This window comes from Anoplopoma fimbria, chromosome 20, assembly GCF_027596085.1.
Source record: "Anoplopoma fimbria isolate UVic2021 breed Golden Eagle Sablefish chromosome 20, Afim_UVic_2022, whole genome shotgun sequence".
Classification (NCBI taxonomy): Eukaryota; Metazoa; Chordata; class Actinopteri; order Perciformes; family Anoplopomatidae; genus Anoplopoma; species Anoplopoma fimbria.
In genome coordinates this window covers 16,083,845-16,108,684 of record NC_072468.1, presented here as the reverse complement: position 1 = coordinate 16,108,684, position 24,840 = coordinate 16,083,845, and the positions used below count along the sequence as shown (strand labels likewise).

The window sequence follows — 24,840 nt, the reverse complement described above, 5'->3', positions numbered from 1 at the left end:
TTTTCTCTAACTCCACCACCTCACGCTTTCGTTGTTGCATCATTTCTTAGCTACACCTGGTCTAGTGTTCACTTGTTTACCCAACAGAACTCCTCCCCACTAAAGTTAAGCCATTGTTTGCTTGTGTTTGCACGCAAGAGTGTTGAATGGGAAATTCTCCCAATTTTCCAAGTGAATTTTGTTGTGAAATATCATTATTCTTATAATTAGATTTAATGGAGGAATTGATCAATTGTCCAATGATGAAAAAGAAGATAAGATGAATAAGCAACTAAACCACAGTATGTACCAATAACAGAGAAAACCTGGAAGTATAAAGTTCACATGAATACAGATGGTGAAATTGTAAAAGATATTTTATCTATGCTGTCGCTCAAATATTTAATATATCTCAACATAAACATATAGATGTAATTTTTCATGGATAGAAATCCAATGTCCCCGGCTAAGATTATCTGTTCTAAGTCATTACCTTGGAGGAAACTACTGTATTTGAATAGCCAATAAAGCTTTGTTTCATGTGTCAAGTTGACTGAAGCAAAAATGCTGAGTGCCATGCAGAATAAGTTCCACACACAATGATATGTAGCAAACTTTCAAATGTGCATACAGTGCAGGAAGCTGCAGAAATGTTTGCTAATGCAAGCACAGACCCCAGTCCCCAGAACAGCTGTGTCTCCTGTCTTTCCTCAGCACCTCACAGCCGACGTGTACGTCCTGAACACACACTTCTCCACCAACATTTAGGCCCCCTGAGAAACTTAACAAGTCTCAACTATGGTCTACACCTACACCTTTAACTGTCAAACTAAATGGTTTTCCACCGCTCGAAGAGGTTCCTGAACATCACAAAAAAACATTTTTGTGTGTCACTGCATTGAAAGACACACACAAACACATGCAATAAAATCCAAATCCACTTCACATGGTTGTCACTCAAAAAACTTCAAAATCCACATTTACACACACACACACACACACACACACACACACACACACACACACACACACACACACACACACACACACACACACACACACACACACACACACACACACACACACAGACACAAATGTGCCGCATGTGTGTGTGTTCTGAATGGATGCCAAAGTGAAAAAGCATGCTTAGACAGGACCAAAAGCCCCTCAGGCTCTGTAAGTATTTAGGTGTTATTGTGTGTCATTTTTAGACTGGAAAGACATTAACTCTCCTTAGTCCTTGACTGTACTGAACCACCTGTTTGGCTTGATTTAAAGCTTTAACCTGCTTTGCTGCTGTTTACGCTGTATGAGTATTAGACATGATTTAAAGAACAAAACCAAGAAGAATAAGAAGGTTCTGAGGTTAACACAAATGTATTTATTTAACTTTGGAAGCCAGCTAAATGAAACTTTGAGCTTGACAAACTAAATTCTGCTGTTGGGTCTGGTGGTGTCAAGCTCCGTTATTGAGTCTCTGAGAGGAGGATACCTGACAAATGATTTATATCGAAGGTGAAATGTGTATGTTCATCCGTGCTGACAGTGTTTTGGTCCATAGGCTGTCCTCTGACAGATTAATGACTAGCTGTCCACATATCACTTTGCTCGCTGTTCCCGTTCTAAAGGCCGGCAGAAGCAGAGGGAGGAGGAGGAAGAAGGGGAAGGAGGAGGATGGGAGACAGAGACAGGACATAGTGAACCACACAGTATAACCCCGAGGACACACCGGAGGGCTGCCTGTTAATCTATTTCCGTACAGAGCAAAGGTCTTTCAGCACCAACTGGTAACAGTTAAAGCCCACATTTTTTTTGCATGTGTGGTTGTGTGTGTATGAAAAAAAAGAAGGAAGGTGGTCTTTGTGTGTTACCTCTGTTGCATACATCCTTTCAGCTGTTCAACCACCAGGCTCTGAGGAGAAAAAATTGCTGATTATAAAATCAAAACAAAGGTGGAGGAGCTTGTAAAACCAAAAATAGAAAGCCACTTGCTACTCCCTACACACGGTTCCCCATAGTTACCTACCGCAGCAACTGCATTTACAAACAACAGAGTGCACGCATTTACATGTACACCAATGAAAAACTTTGAGAGAAAGCTTCAGTATGAATGTTGATTGGGGGAATTTCATGTGCAGTCAGTCAGTGACATTTGCTGCATGTCACAAGAGCTTGAAGGGATTTTTTCTTGGATGAGAAAGCGTCTGTTGCTCATCTCTTGTAAAAATCTATATAAATCTTAGACTGGCTGACAGTTTCACGAGACAGACTTAATTATCACTGCAGATGATCTGAGGGTACAAAACATGGCAGTCAGCTCTGTGACTACTTCATAAGTGTAGGAGCAGGACTGGGCAATAAAAGGTAAAGTAGGAGACAAATTACAAAAGAGAGGGTTTAAGAAGATATGGGTGAGAGATATGATTTGGGGAAAGGTGAAGAGAAACACGACGAGCAGAAAGATGAGACATAGCTATGACAGTGCGTGAGAAGAGCTGACCATGGGAATAGTTAGATAAACCAGTAAAAGGAGGACGGCAACAGAGGCGGCTGGGAAGGGCAAGGGGCTGACAGGAAAACCGAGAGAAGCACATTCCTTCTCTCCCTCTTGTTCTCTTCAAAACAGCAGCTGGGACAGGTGTGCTTTTACTGATGGTAGAAAGTGCACAGGCTGCTGACTGCCCCCCAGTGTACTGTGTGTATTCTGCGTGTTTATATGCTGAGTGTGCACACTGTCTGGCTGCAGACTGCATGTTAGCAGAGACTTTGTTGGGTGTAATTACGGAGGGAAACAAATCCCATAGATCAGGCTTTGCCCATTATGGCAAAAATAGACATCTGAATGCATACATGGTGTTTGTTGGGGAGAGATTGTGGGAGTGTCTGTGTAAGAGACAATAAATTGTACATATAATGTGTGTATGCCTTGGAGATACTCAGCTTGTGTGTGTGTGTGTGTGCTGTTTAAGGAGACAGTCTCTGCTTCAGGAAACAGAGGGATCCTGTTTGTGAGTTGGACTCATTGTTCAGCTGATTACCGCCCTCAGCACCTCCTACGCCTCCACACACACTCATGTACACAACATGGGCCCCATGTCAGTATTTGGCTGTCGAAACAAAGATGTATAGCCTACACATCAGCGTAAGGGCCGTGCTTTGATTTCCAGCCTAACACTTAAGACGCTGTCTCTTCACAATAAAGCCATAGGCCATAGTTTGGAATAAGGGGTGTGTCCGGCCAGTCTATCTGACTCCATGCTTTGTCCCTCCAGCCTTATTGATGTCGGTCTCTTTGCACCAGAAGAATGGACAACACACAAAACTCTCTTATCTTCTCCTGGACTCATCATTTACTAATTTTTCCTGTCTTACCACTTAACTGCCCTTTCCTCATAAATCACTTATTTCTATTCACAGGGCTCCCACTTTATCTTTGTATCTGACTGGTCTGCACTATCATGTCCCTATTTTTTTTAGTAATTTCACTTTGTTGTTTTATAAACATCATGCTACAACAGAACTATATGAGCCAGACCTAAATTTCTCCGTAGAATTATTTTCGTTTCCCAGGTTTTTCCATTTCATACCTCTTTCTTATTCATACATTCTTCCTGTCTGCTTCCTTATCTCCTGCTCAAATGTTTCTCCTTTACTTTCTTATTCCTTCTTTCAACTGCGGCTCATTCATCTCCCACTTCCAGTCCTCTCAGCTTAGTTTTTTTTCCTACACAACACTCAGGTCCGGCACAATACTTTGTCGTGTTTGTGGTCTCTGACAGGGAAAGGCTCTTTGAGCTCGGGAATAGAGGCCAATGTAACACACACACACACACACACACACACACACACACACACACACACACACACACACACACACACACACACACACACACACACACACACACACACACACACACACACACACACACACACACACACACACACACACACACACACACACACACACACACACACACACACACACGATGAGAACCTCTGGCGTGGCCTTTCCCACCACTGCCCTCTCTGTATCAACAGTCACACACACAAGCTCATTTGCACTGCTGCAGCATCAAACAGGCTTTTGTCTCTTCTTGCACACACATACACACACGCTTATCTACACACAACTGCATGTAAGCTCATTACTATGTCCATAACAAAACCTCCATCACAAATCTTCTGATTTCAAAAGGGTCAAGTGCAGCTTGCTCACTTTGCCGTACGCCAAGAATATTTCATGTCCACAACTTAACAAGCAATCAGCAAATACAAGTCATTGATAGTTATGGTAAGAATTTATTTACATCCTTTAGAAGCGAGCGAATCAACACTGACACTCGGCTGTTTCATTTGCATAACATATGTCCTTATTACAGATAATAAGGAGGGGACAAGCAGGGCTCAATTACCCATGACAACCAGCCACCAGGGAAATAAACATCAGTCATACTTGTAAACAAACCCTAGGGTGTTAATGTCCTTTCTTATTTAATTTAATCTCACATACAATAGGCTATTAAAAAAAAGCATCAACAATATAAGAAGATAATATCTGATCTTGGACTTAAGCCAACATTAACATTATGTATCAAAAAGACTCCCAAACTAAAATATATAGAAAACAAATCTGAAGAAATATAACTTAATGTGACTCAATATTCTATTAAGCTTGAGAAGCAACTCTAAAGGGATATGAAACCATCATCACCTTACCAGGGAAAATATGAAACTATATACTTGATTATTCCACACGAGTACCAGGAAGGAGAGGACTACATGTGTATTGAAATAGCAGCCAACAAGTTACAACTCCACAAAATCTTTGGCTAGTATGAGTTTAAGAAGATACAATCCAATTCACTGATTTGTGAACAGACCGCAAGTCTCCTGACATTTTGGTAGATCAGTAAATGCCATTCATCTTCAATGGCAGAGAGGATCTAACAGAAGGCACTTGACGGACATGGAGAGGAGAAACAGGTTTAAGAAATAGCTTCAGAAAAACAAAAAGGTTGAATCGAAGACATCAAACTTTGTTGACTTAGCTGAGTAACAGATACACAAGACATTATCTCCACTTCATCTGTGGTGTCGTCCAAAGACAGTTTGTTTCTCTTCACTGTCCCTATGTATGATGAAAAATACAAGCGATGGGACATCTTTGCAGCAGCCCTCCATGGAGTCAACAGATCTGTCATCTCTTTACGTTTTCATAAAACCTCCCCCTCATATCTGTATAGACTTATAGGCCGGTGAGCTCTGATTGACAGACGCAAATCTCCAAAACAGATAAAACCTGATGAGGCTTGTGAAAATGCCAGGCGTGTTTGGAATCTGGAATGAACACAAACCGGAAGAAGAATTAAGGATACTGGCTTTCATTTAAAATAAGAAACAAATATTGAAAGTTGTGTTTACAGGTGTGATTCAGGTGCATATTCACTGTATCTTACCACAATATAGTTGTCGTTTAGCTGAAGGCCGTACAGGACCCAGGAGGTTGAAGTGAAGAAGGTGGCTACAGACAGAGGGAAGGACAAGCACTTCACATCACCACTACGCACTATCTGTACCTGAAAGGGAGGAGAGAAAGACAAGGACAGCAACAACCAGTTAACAAACAAAACCTTTAAAGCTGCTTTGATTACAGGTTTTTGCAATTGCCAAGATACAAAGAAATGGTATTTGTGGAACAATTATCGAACCACTTCCTCATGTAGCTAACTATTTATTGACCAGGAAAAGGGACCATTAGCACATTGTCTGCCTTACACCGAGTGTGAAATTCTGAAACACTTTGCAAATGACTAAACACTGTTATCTTCATCAGACACATCATTCAAAAATAAAAGCTTGTATGTGTGGAAATCCCATTGAAATACCACAGTCAATTATCAATCCCCTGCACCCAGAATGCACCTGTGAAAACACCTGCAAGCAATTAGTTAAATGAGAACTCAGAGCTTGAACACTATAAATGGAATTCAGGTTTGCCCTTTGGTGTGCACAACAATGAGGGCCAAGTTTGGAGAGACTTAGAGGAAGTAATTGGGTTTGAGTGTAAAAGCATTGAGAATAACACATTTGTTTGTTTTTCCCCCATTCCATTCCATAGTCTATATTTACTGCATACTACGAAGGAAAAGAAAATACTCTAGAAAATAGTGTTTGATACTTAACACATCATTGTGCAGTTGGCATGTGGAAAGAGCCATTTATTTGGTGTTTGTGTGTGAAGTTGTGATGCATAAAAATATAACTTTTTAGTTTAAGTAAAGTTTCAGAATTTGTGTTTCAGCAGTTGCAAAAACACTATACATTTTTTATATTTACGGTGGATCAAATTACTGTTTGTAATGTGAAAGGTGTCTCTGGCATTGACTAACAACATAATTATCACAGACTCTGCAGTTTCCCTCAGCACCACAGAGAGTGTGAGTATTTTAAGCCTGCAACTTTATTGTTTTGGTTCACTCTTATTGCTCTCATCAACCTTGATTCCAGCAGCAGCAAGCAGCAGTTTTCAGGAAAAAACAAACAAAAATCCTGTTAACTGATAAGCCATCTGTACACCGCCTGTTTGGCAACCAAACAGCAAACTGGAAAAGCTAGCAACTACCTGTTATATATAGCAGAGCATTTAGCAGTTAAAGACAGATATTTCCCTCAGGAGTTGGAGACACAAAGCTTGAATATCAGACATACATAAACATATTTCAGGTGGCCAGATACACGACTCCAAAGGAAAGATAATGTTGCTCTGTCTGCTGGATGTGTATTTAGCCACACCTTTGCACATAAGTTTGCAACAACAAATTTGTAATAGCGATAATAAGTCAATGTTGTTTTTGCAACTTGTTCCGCCTCCTCTGAGTGGCCCAAAGCAAAAGACAACAATTAATGCTGCTTTAGTACAAGCAGCAGTATACTTCAGAAGAAGTGCTTGTCAGATGGTTAAACAGCTTTGGAACTCCTAATCCCTCCAAACATTTCCGATGTTAGAGGGGGGTGGGGGTAGGGATAGACAAAGTATGAAATATTTCTTATTCTTTACACAACTATTTCTGTCACGTTTCATGTGTAAAACAAAGTGCAACACTCTGAATGCCTTCCAGGAGAGGACAGTATCTGAAAATGTGTGCAATAACCCCCACATTTAAATGAGTCTTGCATCGTTGAATAATAAGTGCCAACATGACATTATGTAAAATGTGAGTTGAAAACAGAATGTAACCAAGGGGATGAGGTACAAACAGACAGAGATGGGGAATAACAGGAAGACACAGATGAGGAGAAAGAAAGGCAGGAAACTGACTGAGGGTCATCCAGGGCTGTTAGGCAGATGGAGGGAAGGAGACAAACAGGATAGTAGGCAGAGCGGCGAGATGATACAAAGAGACAAAAAGAAAGAGAGAACAGGGGATTTATTCTGTCACTGGTAAATAGCTGCACGTGCAGAGTTGACTGACCTGAACAGATGCTGCCTGCTGTCTTGCATGGTTCAGCATATGTTCAGAAAAGAAGACTGAATGTGCTGTTTACAGCTTAGTGTGTTAATGTTAATACTGAGAAGTTTATATGAACTTTGATACATGTGGAGAACAGCTTTCACAACACACGCAGTGCTTAGAAATATTAGACTGCCTAAAAACTTTTGCAACATTTGCAGGTTGGGCATTTTTTTCTATAAGGGTCTGTCTTTTTTACAGTGGACATTTCATTAACACATCATTAAAAGGAAACATTTTACTATTGTAGATTCATTGTATAGGCCTGTGCCGAATATTACCCCATTGTATCTTTAGTGCTGCTGAAAATGTCATTTGACTGTTTTTTTCTGGGTTTTAATGGGCAGAAAAGCAGCCATGACAAGTTTCGAGTGCTTACACACTGAGCTGAGCATAACTCACTAATCTTACTGCTTATCTTCTTTCATCTGCATTTTTTGGTGATACAAATGTAAGATATCTAAATTAACTTAATATCTTTCAAATTAAAGATGACACTAATTAGGGATCATTTACAATAAAATCAAAAGACTATCTTGGTTCATTACCCTGACATGAACATCAGTTTGATGTATATCAGCGGTGCAACTAATACGTTGTCATACGCACGATTGTCTTTTTAATTAAACTTGTTAGTTTTGTCCCACAGAACAAGAAATGAACCGTGATATAAAACACAGATGCATTTTGGCCTTTAAATTATTTTAACGACTATTCCATTGACTAGTCATCCAGGGTTTCCAATCCTTTAATCACGTCTGTATGTTACTATAGTAATGTGCCTTTAGCACCATTGGTGGATGAAGTACTTAAATACGTACTGTGTAGAAATACTCTGTTTTAATTTAAAGTGCTGTTCTGTATTTGACTTAAGTAAAAGTACAAAAATATTACCATCAAAATCTACTAAAACCACACTAAAAGTACTCATGATGCAGAATGGCCCATTTCAGAGTTACGTGTATTATGTTACTGGATTATAATTAGTGATGTATTAATGCGTAGATTACTGTAATGTTGCAGCTGGTAAAGGGGGGGGCTAATTTTGTTTACCTTATATACTGACAGGCAGCTTGGGAATTTCCCCCGGGGACCAAGACAGTTCTTCCCTTATCTTTACTTTCATAATTAATTTGTTGATTATATTCTGTATTATTTATCTTAATCTTCATATGAACTAGTAACTAAAGTAGCCAGTATAAGATAGAAAAAAAAATGTAAATCACAGGTTAAGTGCAAGTACCTCTAAATACAGTACTATTTTGTATTTTGCACATATGTTTTTTTTGTTACTTTCCACCACTGATTAGCAGAAATTGCTAGATAAAAAATATTTTTTTATTTTTTTTGATATCTTTAATTTGACTTTGTACATGCTGTCCGTATGCAGTGTTTGTCCGTAATGCATGTGAGCTAGTACCAGGTCAGTGAGCGGGGACAGGTACATGCTGACGGTGACCACGCTGCAGGTGAGGCCGAGCTGGCTGAGCCGAGTGTCTCCCTCAGGAAGAAACGTGGTGAAGTAGAACCAACCGCAGACCAGCACCGTCCCTGCCGCAAGCGTCTGTGACATCACCTTCCTCTGAAACAAACACACACAGAAAGAGGGAGTTAATAAGAGACGAGTGTTAACACAGCACACTGGAACAAAGTTGTATCCGACCTGAGACGCCCGAGTCCACACTCCCTCACTTACCTTTTGTTTAGTGTAGTTTAGGTACACGACGATGTAGAGGATCTGGAGTAGAGCTCCAATAACGTTGACCAGGACAATCGTCTGATCTGTCTTCAGCATCCCATAATAAAACCAGCCCAGGTTACTATGGAAACGGGATGAGCATCAGAAGTGCTGAGCGGAGCAGGACAACATAACCTCTAAGCTGGTGTGGCCACCGCCAATAAACACCAGAGAAGAAGAAGCAGGAGGAGGTGGACAACAATGCTACTGAACTATTCCTATTGTAATTATAGGTGTAAATATTGTTAACACACACACACACACACACACACACACACACACACACACACACACACACACACACACACACACACACACACACACACACACACACACTCACTTAAGACACGTCGTGAGGAAAGGGAGAAACTGGATATTGTCAGCACTTTTGGATTCTCTCATCTTCTTCAGGTCGCTCCTAGAAGCAAACAACCAAACAAACAAATAAGGTATTCAAATGAGAGAGAAACAAAGTCCACACAGACTCCTTCACAGGCTGCCATCTGTGACTGACAGCTGACAATACTGCCCAAATGTTTCTTACCAACCAATACAATTAGAGGAAATGACAATGAAAAATTGCAATACAGCATGACATTCAATTATGAGAAATTCAACTTACAGTCCAGTCGAGAACATCCCGACTGTGAAGACGATGCAGGCCCATGACAGAAGCTGCATGGAATCCATAGAAACACAGAAGAAAAGCCTAACACGTTACTCTGTTTTGTTTTTTACGTGCAATATCTACTTTTAGGCACGAATGCTTATTGCATGCGATTAAAGAAGGAATACAACTACACGGACGCGCTCCTCAATTCACTGCGTTTCCGTGTTTGCAATCAGTGTACACAGCATCTCTGCTCTCTGATTGGCCATGTGGGGAAGCAGGCGGGGTGGCTCTGCTCCAATAGAATGCTGAAACGATAGCGGACGTCGCATGTTACGTCATCACGTTGCAAATAATTGAGTAGGTCTTGTGTGCTGGCTGGTGGAAGGAGCATGGATGGAGCTGGCTGGTGGATTTTAACTTCAGTGAGATGGATGGAGGTCTGTCAGAGGGGCACTGTGAAGGGATAGCTTATGCTTGTTGCACTTTATTCATCCCAAAATGCAGTGGTATTACAAACAGGATAAATAACAAAAAAGATATGTCGTCACAAGATAAACTGATAAACAGTTGGATATTTGCATATTTGAGCTTCTCAAAAGAATAATAAGATCATATAATATAAGATAAGATAAGATAAAATAATCCTTTATTAGTCCCGCAGCGGGGAAATTTACAGGATTACAGCAGCAAAGAGGATAGTGCAAAACAAGAGACATAGTAAATAAAAATAAAAACACAAGATCAAAATAAGTATTATAAATAAGCAAATGAGCAATACAAACAGTAAAAAACAGTAAGAACAGTAGAGATCCACAGTAAAAATATATAAAAATATATATACAGACAGAAATTATTATAAATGTTGTATTGCACAGTGTATTAATGTATTAGTGTATTAGTGTCATGTGGTCTGCTAAATAATACATAATAATAAATAAATAAATAAATAAATAATAATAATACATTTTATTTATAGAGCGCTTTTCAAAGTTCTCAAAGACGCTTTACAGACATTTAAAATCATCATTAATAGCTACACACTAAAAACTTAAAACACATTATTGTTTAGTTTGTACTGTGTTAGACTATGAATATGTCAATTTTGGTGTGTGTGCATGCATGAAATCAGAATAAACGCAACTCAGACATTTTCCAGCCTCGCCCTTTTTCTTCTGAATCACTTGATATGTTTACATCTTCAGGCCACTAAGTTTTTTTTAAATGAAACAATGTGAGAAGAAAAACTTCCCTCTTCAATTGGTTGAATTGGTTGAGTAGAATCGTTCTTATTTCAAAGGTCAGCTAGTGTTGCTGGCATGTATGTGCACAAAATGCTCAATGAAACGATTATACTGTTTAAAATTAAAAAAACACTCCACTGGGGTGCAGCAGTGTAATTTGATTTATTTCATATCATTTGCTGAAGAGGGAAGTTATTGCAAAATCCTTTCTTTGTGGAATTTTTATTTATGTTTCAAGAGGCAAATTAAATCCTGAACTGTCAACTAGTCACTGGACCATTTGGGCTGCAGAGTGTTATTTCATGGATATTACATCCAGCATTTGGGATGAGGATTCATATTTCAAGTTGTGAATTAGAACCCTAAATTACCGCTGCCTTTCCATTTAGCAAAGTTCAGGTGAATTTCATGTTAATCCTCTTAAAAGTGCTCATTAATTTACATTTCTTCATCATGGAACCTCTGATCACTGTGAAGCCCTTATCGCAGAGCCTTTTTTACACTTCTCAAACATCTCTCAGACTTGACCTTTATCAGCAGTCTTCGATGTATAATTGTCTTCCTTCTTCTCCATCAGTTTATTTTGGTTTTAGCTTTTTTCTGCATTTGTTTGACATTTCATTTTTTTCCGCTTAATCTCTAATGGCCTTATTTTTAATGTAATTTCTCCACAGATGCTCTTTTGTCTCTGGTTTCTGTTATTAAATTGCAATTTTCTTAAAGCTCCTCGATGTCCTTTAAATGCACAAAGGTCAGTTATACAAAACTTTGTCTAACGTTGATCTTATTATCTTTTGTCCTTTCATACATATAATTCAATAAGTGAATAATCTATTTCCAGACATTGGAAACTATCCTATGGCTGTATTTACAAGGCATTTTGCAGATGAAGATTTTACAATCATCATAAACATAAAATCATGAAGATTTTGTAGAGTTTTAGACAATGTATACCTCCAGCTGATCTGTAAGCCGGTGAATCCGGATAAACTGGAGTTTTGAGAGAGTTTCTGGATTCGGGAATTTTACTCTGTGTTGTACTAATTCTGATTTTAGGGATTCTTACTAGTTCATTAATTCCAATTTGTGTGTTTAATTTGTGATGCATGGAAGTAGATGTACCATATGCATCAATAACTTTAAGCTCTGATTGGTAGCATATTTCTACCAATTAATTGTGGATACTTAAGATGCTTGATATTTTTTTTACTAAATTGACCCAGGTAACAGCTTTATATACTTTCTCATAAAACAGCAATTGTGGTTTTTAAAGGTTATTATTTGTAAATCTTACATTTGCAATCAGACTGCCTTTCAGGATTGTTGCACATTGCTGTATGACATAATAAAACACTTTACCGTGAATTGTTCCATGTTTTGTCGGTTTCATCAGACCCAGTCAAAGTCCTGCATTAACCTCCTGCACAGAGCTACACAGATACACGGGTGCTCGACTTCTGAGACTGTGTGATCATCTGTGGTAAAATCAAACTATGACGTGATTATGGTAAAACAAACAACTCAGTTTAATGTCCTGGTTTTGAAAGTATATGTTGCGTGGTTTTACAGGGGACGGTGACTTTTGACAGTTTTCAGTCAGCTCTGAGGTTTGCAGGTATGAAGGTGTGCGCACTGTGCTTCTCTTCTTTCCAACATACCACTGTGTGGATAGAGTATGTACTGAGAAGAAAGGGCAAAAGAGAGTGTGGGTGAGGAGGCGAGAGTGACACCTTCACACCCAGTTGTCAGTTTGCTTGTGGGCCTCTCTCTCTCTCTGCACTATCCCATTCTCTCACTCCTTTATCGCCCCCCCTCTCGGTTCTCATGTTTGGTTTTCAGACTGTGAAATCTAAGCCAGGCTAAGCTGTGTAACCAGGGATGAAAGACGGGAGAGGGCAGAGAAGAGGGGATGAGAATTGAGGTTGGGAAAGACCTGGGGTTGGAAATATGTAGGGGAGGGGGATTTCATAGCATGTGCCAAAATATTGTGTCATCCATCAAAATGTCAGTGATGTCAGCGGGAATTCAAGACCTAAAATAAATGTCACTAGAGCTGATAAAAACCCAGAGAGAAACTTCGTCACAATTTTTTTATTTCACTAAAGACTTCTTTCACATCTTTAAACAGTCTCTTATAGTTTTTTCTCTATTTACACATTTACATATAAACATTTACAAAATGAGAACAAGCATTTTTAACAAAAGAATAAACAACTGTAAATGTATTCTGGGAAGTCCCTTCAGTTTGAGGTTTGACAGTGTGCAAGTGGAATCACATCTGCACATCAGCCAGTGTACCGTGTGCAGTAGAAATGAGTGAATAACCAAAAGTACTGAAGAGGCTCAGCTCCCTAAAACCCCCTGTTAGTTTTAAAATCCTAATGTATCTGTTTCTGATGAGTGGATCTCAATCTCCGGTCCCAAACCCTCATGAAAATATGTTATCAACTATGAGGACCAAAAATTTGAGGGTCCAAATAAATTCTGGTCAATTTTAAAAAAATCAAATAGAGTATAAAATGTCAGAATGTGGCTCCAAAAAGAAGGTTGAGAACCGCTGGTCTGGATTTCTTTGAAATGTTTTCTTGTGTTTTCTTATAACTGAACTGAAAACAAAAAGTGTGATATCGGATACTTTTAGTAGTGCTCTTTTAAACCACAGTGACTGCTTTTGTATCAGCAGTGATGTCACAGTGGTACTTTGACAGACTATAACAGAGATATAACAGGGAGCTGAGTGCTACAAAACAACATGACAAAAAGCCACCTTGGCAGTAGGCGACAACATTTCCAGTACACAGAATTAATAATTTCTCTACATGTAGAGAAGGAAAAATTACATCAACAGCTGGAGATGAGGAGCGTAATGCAAATCTGTACCAATAATGAAAACACAGGATCATGAAGACAACATACTCCTTGTCATTTTCAATATGATATCAATCCATTAGTACTTTGATCAGGTTGCTTGCAGTTTTGTTCATAATGAAAAAAAAAGAGTGCATCTTAAAGGGTCACAAATGAGAATTCTCATCCTCATAATAAAAAAAAAAAGAGGTCTTCTTCTTTGGAACGATCCACGTTCCACATTCTCACACACGCAAACGCACACTAACAACACTCTCCATGCTTGTATAAAAAAATCTGTTATAAAAAAAAATCTCAGTGTTCATTCAGTGTCCCAATGACCGGCATTGAGTTAGCATCGTCTCTGCTGTAAGGGCTTGCTCAGCCTTAGTGTAGCATCAGGGCTAATAGTACTGAGATCACGGTAAAGAAAAGTGAAAAGGAGACCAGCTGTGCTCCTGAACTGCCGATGCTCCTCTGAACGTTTGGCTCCATCACAGCAGGGTCATCTGAGGAAGAAAGGGAGGGAGAGTCAGTGTTGAGTTTCATCATTCAGGCATGGTAAACACACCCAGCTGAGCTCTTCTCAGACATGGGACTGCTGGGACTATTTTGCATCTGTCTTTTTTTTTAGAAGAACCCTCACCTGCTGGGAGCCGGTTAGATGGGTTGTGAACTCCTCCGGCAGCGGGAAACTTCACTTTTTCTCCATCCAAGCTTTTTACTGTATCTTCCACCTTGGATTTATCTACTTTGTTTTTTCCGGAGCCGTTAAGTCCGACGACATCCACTTTCAGCCTTAAACACTCCTGGCCATGGTGATGCATTGGCTTGGCTGTGGAAAGTCAGAAAGAGGGGAACGATTTAATACAAGAAACTTTTTCAGGAGCACAATAAGTCAAATATATTTTTTTTTATTCTTGATACTTACAGATATAATAATAGCTCTCTCCCTGTCTGAACTCCTTGCCCAGGGTGAAGGGAGTAAAACGCTGGAATTTCTCAGAGAATTTCTCGGGAGCATGGGGAGCGAACGGCCTCGAGCACTCCCAACGGAGCTGGTCGAAGGAGTGGGGCTTGCACACCTCGTAGTCATCCTTCTCCACCATGTACAGCACATAGCGCTCTGCTGCATGCGAGGACACCTCGCCGTGGGTGTAGTGGGGGCAGATGATGTCCAGATAGTCGTTGATACGCACTTCCACTGCATACTCATCCCACAGGAAGCTGCAGGGAGACAGGAGGAAAGGAGGAGGTTACTGACAAATGTCTTCATCTGGCACGGAAAACTTTTAATTTTGCCAAATTAATTACATGAATAACAGACGCAGATCTTGTCTGTTCGTACACGTTTTTCAGCACACACATCCTGACAGCTTGGTTCATACAACACACGTGTTGAGAATAACTATGAGGGCTGATCACACACTCTCTCTCTCTCTCACACACACACACACACACACACACACACACACACACACACACACACACACACACACACACACACACACACACACACACACACACACACACACACACACACACACACACACACACACACACACACACACACACACACACACACACACACACACACACACAACGGCAATCAGGCTTACTCACACCAGTAACACATGTTAACACACGCATTGACACACAGGTACAGCTTCTAGGTCAGAGGTCGAGTGTTTGTGTTGCACGTTTGGGTGTACATGTGACAACCCATCACTGTGACAGAATTAGAAACAGCCTGATCTGGTTGGACTTGTTCATTTAGTTTGAGCAAGAAAAACACACCTAGAATCTCATAAAGCCCCACCAACATCCCAGTCACGCACCTTCCTGCTCTCTTCCCTCGTTTTTGCCTTCAGCAGATATTCACTACATACCTGCTTACAACAACACAAATGTCTCTTTTCACCTTCTCTGCTTGTATTTCTATCAAACTGTTTCTTTCTCACTAGTTTCTTCACCTGGATGTTTGTCTAATAGTGTTAAGGCTCCTGTTGTGAATCCACACACTAATTTGCAGAAGCTCTGTCACTCAATGTCCTACTGATTTCATCAAAGACGGAGACAGAGTGGGTGGAGACAGTCAGACTGTCGCCCTCTTTCTCTCTTTTCATCTATACCCTTCATTTAGTTTTATGGCTCTTTTTGAGCCTCCCAGTCTCGTCTTTGCTCACTTACTAGGCTTGTTTGGTGTCCTAATTAAGTAAAGAGAGATGGTGAAAAATAAGTGGAAATCCCGCACTGTACATTTGTGGCAATGATTTTCAGTCAGAATACAAAAGAGTTTTGGTTTTTTTTAAAAGGAGTAAAATAGCTGTGACTCCATGAGGAACTGACTTGTTGGGGCAAAAAGGAAAAGCTAACTCTTACCTGGTATCTTAACTTTCAGTTTGACATAACTAATGTCTTTCCTTTAAAGTAAACATGATGCAGAGTGCTATGCTGCAATATGTGCTTTGCGGCCATCTGGCATGTTGCTACTGCTGTGAGATCAGCCAAAAGCCAGGAGGAGAAGACAGATTGATACTTGCATATTACTCTGATTACATCCTTGAGGGTAACAGGCTCTGATCCTCACATCTACTCTGTGTTTAAACTGAATGACTGCTTGTGTTTAGCGTGCTGCAGAGAGTGAAAGTGTCAAAATGTAAAAAACAGCCCCTGGTTTGTCTGCCTTTGTTTATGTGTGCTGTAAGTGTGTTTGTCGCAGCATCAAAGCATGGGACGTGTTGGCCCCGGCCCCCCCTGTCCTGTTGTTGTGGCTCCTGTTAGGACCCCCTGGCCAAGTCACAGACACACTGGCTCCAAAAGTGGGCCTCTAACCCCTCCTTCCTGCCTCTGTATGTGTGTGTGTGTCGGTTAGTGCTACCCTACCTGTCAAAACATGCTTTGTTAGCTGAGCACAGCTCTACACTTGTTATCCAGGGCTAACAGGCTGATCACCACCCTCCCCCTGCAATCACTGCTCTCTCTCTCAGAAAAGGTTCTTTGTACGCACGCATGTGTGTGTGTGTGTGTGTGTGTGTGTGTGTGTGTGTGTGTGTGTGTGTGTGTGTGTGTGTGTGTGTGTGTGTGTGTGTGTGTGTCCTGTGTAGGTGTGCACGCCTTTGTTTGTGTGAATATGTGTGTGCTTCAGTGAAAGGAAAAGAAACCTCTAGCATCCTAATTGGCCAAATAATCTCTCCTCTCATCTTGTTCCTCTGTGTTCTTTGAGTCAGACCAGTAATACTTTGAGAAAACAAGAAGGCACTTGGAGATCTCTAGTTGCTCCCTCTGAAGAAAAGAGTAGTTTTAAATTGCATGGGATACACCTTTTTTCCCACACCGCGTCCTTATTAGTTGCCTGGCCGACCTCCACATCAAAACACAGGCTTGTAAAAAGCCAACAAAAACTTATATTCTGTTGCTAATTTCATTCACAACTGGTGCTTATAAACTCTTCCTTTATCCTTCTCTTCACCTCCTCATTTCCCTTCTCCACCTCCGCTCCTCCATTGCTCTGGCTAATTAAAAGCTGTTAGAGGTCTGGGGCCAGTGTGTTCCCTAGAAGAGGGGAGAGGGAATGAATGGGGGGTAATTATACACTTTCCCTCCCCAAAGAAAGAATGCCTGAAGGCTACAGGGCCCCTTCAACCCCTGTACCTTACCCCATGTGGAGCTTTCACTACCCTGACTGGTGTGTGTGTGTGCGTGACAGTGTATTTTCTTGGTTTGCATTTGGTTTGTCCAGAATTGACACTTTTTTTTTGCTGTGGACTGTGTTTTCTTTATGCACCGATAAGTTTCTCTCATCAAAGCTCTCGGCTCTGGAGACTCTTGTATCTCCCCGCGTCTACTCCCGCCTCTGACTGACAGTTCCCGGGAGAGTGAGAGTCGCATTAACGTGATAGCTATGTCGTATGTGAGAGTGAGAGCCAGGTGTGTGAGATGTTGCAAACCTACTTCTTCCTGTGTGTCGGTTTGTCTGCGTGTGTGTGTTTTCAGGGGAGAGGGATTCTCTGAAGACCCTTATTCAGGGCGTCTCAGGCCCCAGGCTCATGAGCACATCTGTTTATCAAGGCCTCCTGAAGCCTCTTGTGTGTTTGAGTATGTGTGTGTGTATGTGTGTGTGTATGTGTGTGTGTGTGTGTGTGTGTGTGTGTGTGTGTGTGTGACTGAGGTGTGGGTAAACAGCAAGGGTTGAAGGTGGCTGTAATCTTTCTTCCTCTCTGCTGCAAACAGGTCATCTCTCACTAAGGAGCTACTCTTGCTTTTGCGTCAGAGGGCAAGGGTTGTGTGTGTGTGTGTGTGTGTGTGTGTGTGTGTGTGTGTGTGTGTGTGTGTGTGTGTGTGTGTGTGTGTGTGTGTGTGTGTGTGTGTGTGTGTGTGTGTGTGTGTGTGCGCGCTACAAGGGTATAAAGTAGTTATGACAGTTTAGGTGAGTTCTTCAACACTTGGCCTCCTCATTTAAGCTTTGAAGTCTTGCCATTGTTCTTGCACTGCCCCATTTTCCTTTTTCTCCTTCCATTCCTCTTTCTTTTGCCTTGTCGCTCTGCTGTCCTGCAATTTGTCCCCCGAGCTCTCACTGGTACCGGTCAAACAACTGACACAGGAACTCTGTCTTTCACTGTCCCTCTGGGGAGTGTTTCAAACTGGCAGCCGGGTCGAGGGGTTAGAGTTCAGGGTCGCAACTACTCACACTCGCTACCATCTGAGTCAGCACTGAAGTTATTCGCTTTGCATGCACGAAGCGAGTCAGCACCACCGAAACACTAAACAGATGCATCCCCCCACCATTTGCTCTGCAGGTAGTCAGTAGTAAGTGTGCATACACTGGAATGTCACATGGGGGGGGGGTCTGCGGTTTGGATGGTTTACTCTGTTCTCACGAGGCGCACTCATCAAATTTCCAGTCACGCTCTCACACACTTTTACTTTGAGGTGTACACTTAATACCCTATTAATTTGCTGTGGCATGGCAGATTCACACCTCCTTTCACATGGGCCGAGGAGCTGTCAGTGGTTCTAATGGGTTTAGCTGCTCACTAGTGGGATTCTCCATTACAGCCAATCTAATATACACTGAAAAGTCTTTCTTTATTAGCTTCCAATGTAATCTACCTTCATTCTTACTCCATCTCATTGTCTTGCAATAAGAAACCCGATGGGAATTCTTCCTCTTCTAGGCACCAATACAACCTTCTGTCTCTACTTGGATTGTAAATCCAGCATTTGACAATAAGCATGGATCCTATAGTTAAGACACTGAATGAGAATCCTTTTGGTCACGGCAAAATGAGCTTTTAAAATTGTCGACCTTGCCATTTCTGACCTATTCAATTCCAAACTTCTCCCCTCCCTTCATCCATCACTGTCCACTCTCTCCTCCCTCCGTCTGCCTCTCCTTTATTCTTCCAAAACCAGCCCATCCCCCCCTCTCCCTCTCCTCTATTTTCGCCTGTCTCTTAATGCTGACATAATATACCACTGCTCTTCATCCAGGCTAATTTCTCAACACAAATCCCCTTTTCTCCAATAGACCCTTCTCTCACCCTGCAAACCTGGCCTCTGCTCCTACTCCTCCTCTTTGCCCCCCAAAATCTTTTCACCCGGACTCCCTTTTTGTTGCCTCCTTTTCTTTATGCAATGAATAGAAGAAGGCCAAATGGTATCATGCTTGGTTTAATACGGTTTGGGGTCACAGAGTGGTTAGTCTGTGTGCCTGTTTGTCTTGTCTAGCTGAGAGAGGGGAAAAGTTCAGTTACTTTTAAGAAATTTACATTTAATAGTCACCTTGTATTATTTGAAAAAAGATACTCTAACTGAAGTCCATCTGATAGAATTATGGTGCCATACTATCCTTTAGAGGGCGATGGAGGGCTATGTGTGGACAGCAAAGCCAAAGTATGTCTGAAATGCTATGAATGAGCAGTGTACACATACGCACACACACGCATGCCTGCCTACACATACTACGATAATGCTCTGCAAAAGCAGGCCTCTCTAATGTTGGCAGAGCCGGGGCTGAGAGGTGATCTGTAGTCCTTCGGTGGAAAACTACTGGGGCCAAAACAGAGGATGGTCTGTGAGAAAGAGGGGGGACTGACGGAGGGAGGGGAGGAAGTCTGGACCTCAGATAAGGAAGCAAGAGGAAGAGCAGAGAGAAAACAGAGGTGCATGGATTTTTGTGATGTGGGAGGAGGGTGAGACACAGATACAAAGTATACTGTAGTTTATGTGGTCACTAAATGAAGGTGCTGCTGGGTGCTATGATGCAGGAAGGTATGTGTGAACATTCTAAGCACGTTGGATAAGAGGACCGTTATATCAGCAGTGACTACACACACAAAGCCTTCTGATATTAAATGGGTGGGATGCATATGAAGCTAAACAGAGATGTCCTATGGTGATTGGAATTGATTGTTCTGATGAAGGATGGATCCCATCTGGGAGATTATGGTGGGAATGATCCACTGGGATATCTACAAGTGTATTAATCAATTTATGTATATCCTAAAGGTTATATATAGCCCCCCGACCCAGATACAAACAAACAAACAGACGCATAAGTACAGACTATAGAGGGCATAGAGTAATCATCATTACATCACAAGGGCATAAATATATATATAGAATGAAGCCAGAAGGATGATGGTTTTGTGTCTATGGGTCAGATGGTCAGATTAGAGGCCATCCGTAATCTATGTGAGTGTGTGTGTGTGTGCTTGTGTGTTCTTATTCTGGTGAGATTAGAGGCCTTCAACCAGACGGGACATGGGGTGGGGAGGGGGAAATAATGAGGGGAAAGAGAGACTGAGAGAGGGAACAAAATGTATAAAATGTACAAGTTGAGTGGGCTATGGGTAGGGGGGGGGCAAATGTACATGTCAAGGCAGGCCCGGCTGCTTCAATAACAGCAAAGGCAGACACAGCCAGACACCGACAGAGATAAACAGAATATTACATTACACCAAACTCCTGATAAAGATATTTGCACAGACGCTGAGAGCACAGGGAAATAAAGCCAGGACTACTTGGATGGATGAATGCAGCCCAATAAGACAGAGATAGTGTATTTAAAAAGGAGGCTGTGAATAATCTGTGCCGAAAAATAGAGATCTTGAATGCAATTGAGTCAGTAAGTAGAGAAAGGAGGAGATGGAGGGCTCGGGGGCAGTGGTCAGTCTGGGAGGAGACCCAGCTGTTGAAGAGAGGAAAAGGAGTGAAGATGGGGAGAGGAAGAGACAGGTACTGTAGAGAGAGAGACACACAGACACACACACACACACACACACACACACACACACACACACACACACACACACACACACACACACACACACACACACACACACACACACACACACACACACACACACACACACACACACACACACACACACAGCTGACAGAGTTGAGTATAGTAACAGCGGGGAGGAATGCTGGCTGTAGCTAATATTAACATCCACGTCCTCCCTCTTGCCCCCCAGTGTGTGTATGTGTGAGTCACACATTTATCATGTCTCGGTAAGACTGCCTACGGTAACGGCCACTCCTTATTTTAGTCTGACGTTTGGGCACACACACTCCAACAATCACGTACAAAACAAAAACAGAATCACTTCCTGTAAAAGGCTGGTTAAGTGCAGCACAAGTTCAATCTCTCTCTCGCCCTTTCTCTCTCTCTCTCTCTCTCTCACACGCACTCTCATACAATCAACACAGGCAGAAACACGTACTGTAAAAACAAGACCAGACCAGCCGGAGAAAAACATGCCCCTCTATCTGTCAAGTAGGGAAACTGTAAACACACACACATCAAATCCCTACAGGTCTTGAAAGCGATTACAATGAATTTCACTGACAGGATTGGTGAAAATCAATTACACTCCTACATACATTGTATTAAGAGAAAAAGGAACACACACACACACACACAAGCCTAAGCTGCTGCCAGCGTATGTCACGTCTCTATACTCCCGGACATGAATGGGCAGACTGCTGCCATCTGGTCACTGTTCTCCACCTAAGACAAATCACTGCTGCTCAATCGGACCAAGAATCAATTAGCATGAATTATCCGCGGCCCACTGCCGTCAAAGCCCCGCTGATGGATCAATGTGATCCAGAACAGGTGACTGATTGATCACTGGGGAACGGTTCGGGGCAGGTGGGCTTTTAGCTGGAAAGCAGGAAACCATAAGACAACAGACATGATGGAATTAGAGAGGACAAGAGAGGAGAAGTGAGAGGTAGAGGCAAAAAGAGGAGGTAAGGGAGGGGGTCTGCGAATGACGGATAAGATAGGAGTAATGGACATGAGATCCTTTTTTCCCCCCATTACTGGCTGTAAAATGAGACAAAAAAAGAATACGAGTGGCACGAGGGGATCAGACGATTATGGTTTCATTTCAGCTTTTAGCTGCCATCTTCCCGATAGTAATTACTGTCCCTGACTTTTCACTATTTGTCTTTACCTCTTAAGTGGCATAAAAACAGAGAATAAAAAAATTGAAAGGTCCTGGTTCAATAAAAGTATGACAGATGATGAGAGAAGAACAGTCTGTTAAGAGTTATATTGTGATTTTGCTTCTGGTTATACAACTCCCATTTGACAGCATTAATAGTCCAGGGCCGTAGTAGAGACAGCAGACCGACCCTGGTCTCCCTTTTTATCTCATTTCGCATTTCTACTTTACCTTTCCTTTCTGTCTCATCTGAGCCACACGTCCTCTCCCTCTATGTGAGGTGACTCAGGTGTAAAACTCAGGTGGGTCAAACCCAGCCAGTGAGTCACACATGGACTAACCCATGACACAAGCACTGCTCATGACTACAGAGCTTTCCATTAGACTTCTTATCCAATTATCAGGACAATTGTTTTTCTTGTTACAGGGGCTCTTTTTTTAGTCCTGTTTCTATTGTCATTCTTAAAGGGCAATTAGAGAGCCAGTAATGTAATCAAGACAAGACTAAAAGGCCAGAATGGCTTTTGCCCTTGTTTAGTCTCAGTGGCGGATTTTAATCGACCTATCTCGGCAGCAGAGGAGCGGGGACCGTCCTCTTGTTTCAGCTCTCTTATAAAATAATACTGTCTTTCAAGCGTGGGGATCACTCGCTGCACGCTAAAAGCTCAATAAATCGCACTGCGATATTGCGCGTCTGTCAAGCTCCATCGATCCCACTGAGTGGTCGGATAGCATTACATTTCTGACCTCAAAAGAAAATAATCAGCAATATGTGCCTCTTACTCTGACACACACATAGACACACACACACACACACACACACACACACACACACACACACACACACACACACACACACACACACACACACACACACACACACACACACTCTATCTTCTCCAATGAAAAAAAAAAACACTTCAACATACTGACAGTCTTGATGTGGCATCTCTATAAAAGGGATTAAGAAATGAACCCACTGATTCATTGTCATGTATTGGCTTTCTATGACATACACTGCACCAACACACACACACACACACACACACACACACACACACACACACACACACACACACACACACACACACACACACACACACACACACACACACACACACACACACAGGTGCAGACCCTACAGACAGAGTCACTGGCCAAGTTCATACTTGTCAGTCTATTTTCTACTATTAGAGTATGTCTGAGTCTATGTGTTGCAGTTAAATATAGTGGTGAATCTGTCCATCTGTCTAGGCATCCGCTCACAGTAAACTGCTTTCACATCCCACTGCTGGTGTTGCTGTATAGTACTAATAGCCTGATCACAATCCTGCTAGGCGAGTTTCTATAAAAGCACTACACACCTTAAACGTCACATGAACCTTTAATTGTACCATTAATGAAAAACAACAACAACAACAAGCCCAGTTGTAACCGTTCCAGAGCGGGCGCAGCGTTTGGGTACTTAATGACACACGGGACAACGCGGACTATATGGAGACTTTACGTGTTGAAAATTAAAGAAACATAATCACACAGACAGAGCAATGAATGATTGACCCTTCACAACAATTCACACGTTAGACAACTTCAGACACACACACACAAACACGTACACAAACACACAACAAACAGCGCACAAAAGCACAGATCAGCACTTACTTTGGATTGGTGCTGTTCCAGTAGACGCTGTGTCTCTCCGCACAGGCGAACCATGAACCGATGCTCAGCGCCAAACACACCAGATATACCAAATCCATATTGCCTCTTCTCCACAGGAAGCTCACCAAGTTCAATTAGTAAGCGATGATTAAAAAAAAAGGCTCTTTAATTGAAGATTTAAATGTTTAAATACGTGCACGAGAAACAACCGTGGATATTACGCTACTAGAGTACTCAAAGCAGTTCAGAGTGATGTAGCTGACCAAACACTGTCGCAACTCTTGACTGGTTCACGGAAGCGCATCTTCTCTGTTTTGTCTGCCTGTAGCTCCGCCCCTCGACATGCTGCCAGCCAATAGATGTAAGGCAGTCTTTACGCCCCGCCCACCACCGACGGCCACTGGAGACGCTCATCTGCTCGCAGGAACATCGAAAAACACAAAAACAACTCTACTAGAACAAGCCTCTAATCACGCCGTAGGAGCGTAATAAAGACATATAAGTCAATGTGGTGACAAGACAAAAACAATTAGAAACAATAAAAAGTGAAAACGTAAATGAATAATAAAAATAAAACACATGACATTGGTTATTGTTATGGAGTTATGATCCACTGGATTAGAATCAAGATAACACCAGCTGTCAACAGGTTTTATCAGATGTTAAAATCAATTAAGAGATTATAAAGGAATATGTAACATACAAGTAGGACATAAAAAAAATATTTATAAAATGGCAGTGTTATCTCAAAAAGATTTACTTCACACAATTAATAACAAGCTACATAACA

General features: G+C 41.6%; 2 protein-coding genes across 3 annotated transcripts in view; both read right to left on the bottom strand.

The window, feature by feature from the left end:
- Positions 1-4,274: 4,274 nt before the first annotated feature.
- slc50a1 (solute carrier family 50 member 1) lies at positions 4,275-10,040 on the bottom strand. Its single transcript, XM_054622039.1, has 6 exons — positions 9,851-10,040; positions 9,569-9,646; positions 9,187-9,310; positions 8,911-9,072; positions 5,436-5,555; positions 4,275-5,316 (listed from the first exon to the last, which is right to left on the bottom strand). Exons 1-6 carry the CDS (start codon positions 9,916-9,918, stop codon positions 5,209-5,211), a joined length of 660 nt encoding a protein of 219 aa, XP_054478014.1. The 5' UTR covers positions 9,919-10,040; the 3' UTR covers positions 4,275-5,208.
- Positions 10,041-13,164: 3,124 nt separating this feature from the next.
- Positions 13,165-24,840, bottom strand: part of efna1b (ephrin-A1b) — a 34,283-nt gene continuing 22,607 nt past the window's right edge. The window contains exons 1-4 of one of the 2 annotated variants that reach the window (XM_054621926.1): positions 24,051-24,424; positions 14,861-15,156; positions 14,576-14,764; positions 13,165-14,438 (exon numbers count right to left, since the gene is read on the bottom strand). In XM_054621926.1, coding sequence (XP_054477901.1) covers positions 14,317-14,438; positions 14,576-14,764; positions 14,861-15,156; positions 24,051-24,148 — 705 coding nt within the window. In that variant the 5' untranslated portion in view covers positions 24,149-24,424 and the 3' untranslated portion in view covers positions 13,165-14,316. Of the gene's footprint in view, positions 14,439-14,575; positions 14,765-14,860; positions 15,157-24,050; positions 24,425-24,840 lie in introns of those variants that run through there. The other variant, XM_054621927.1, reaches the window with a different exon arrangement.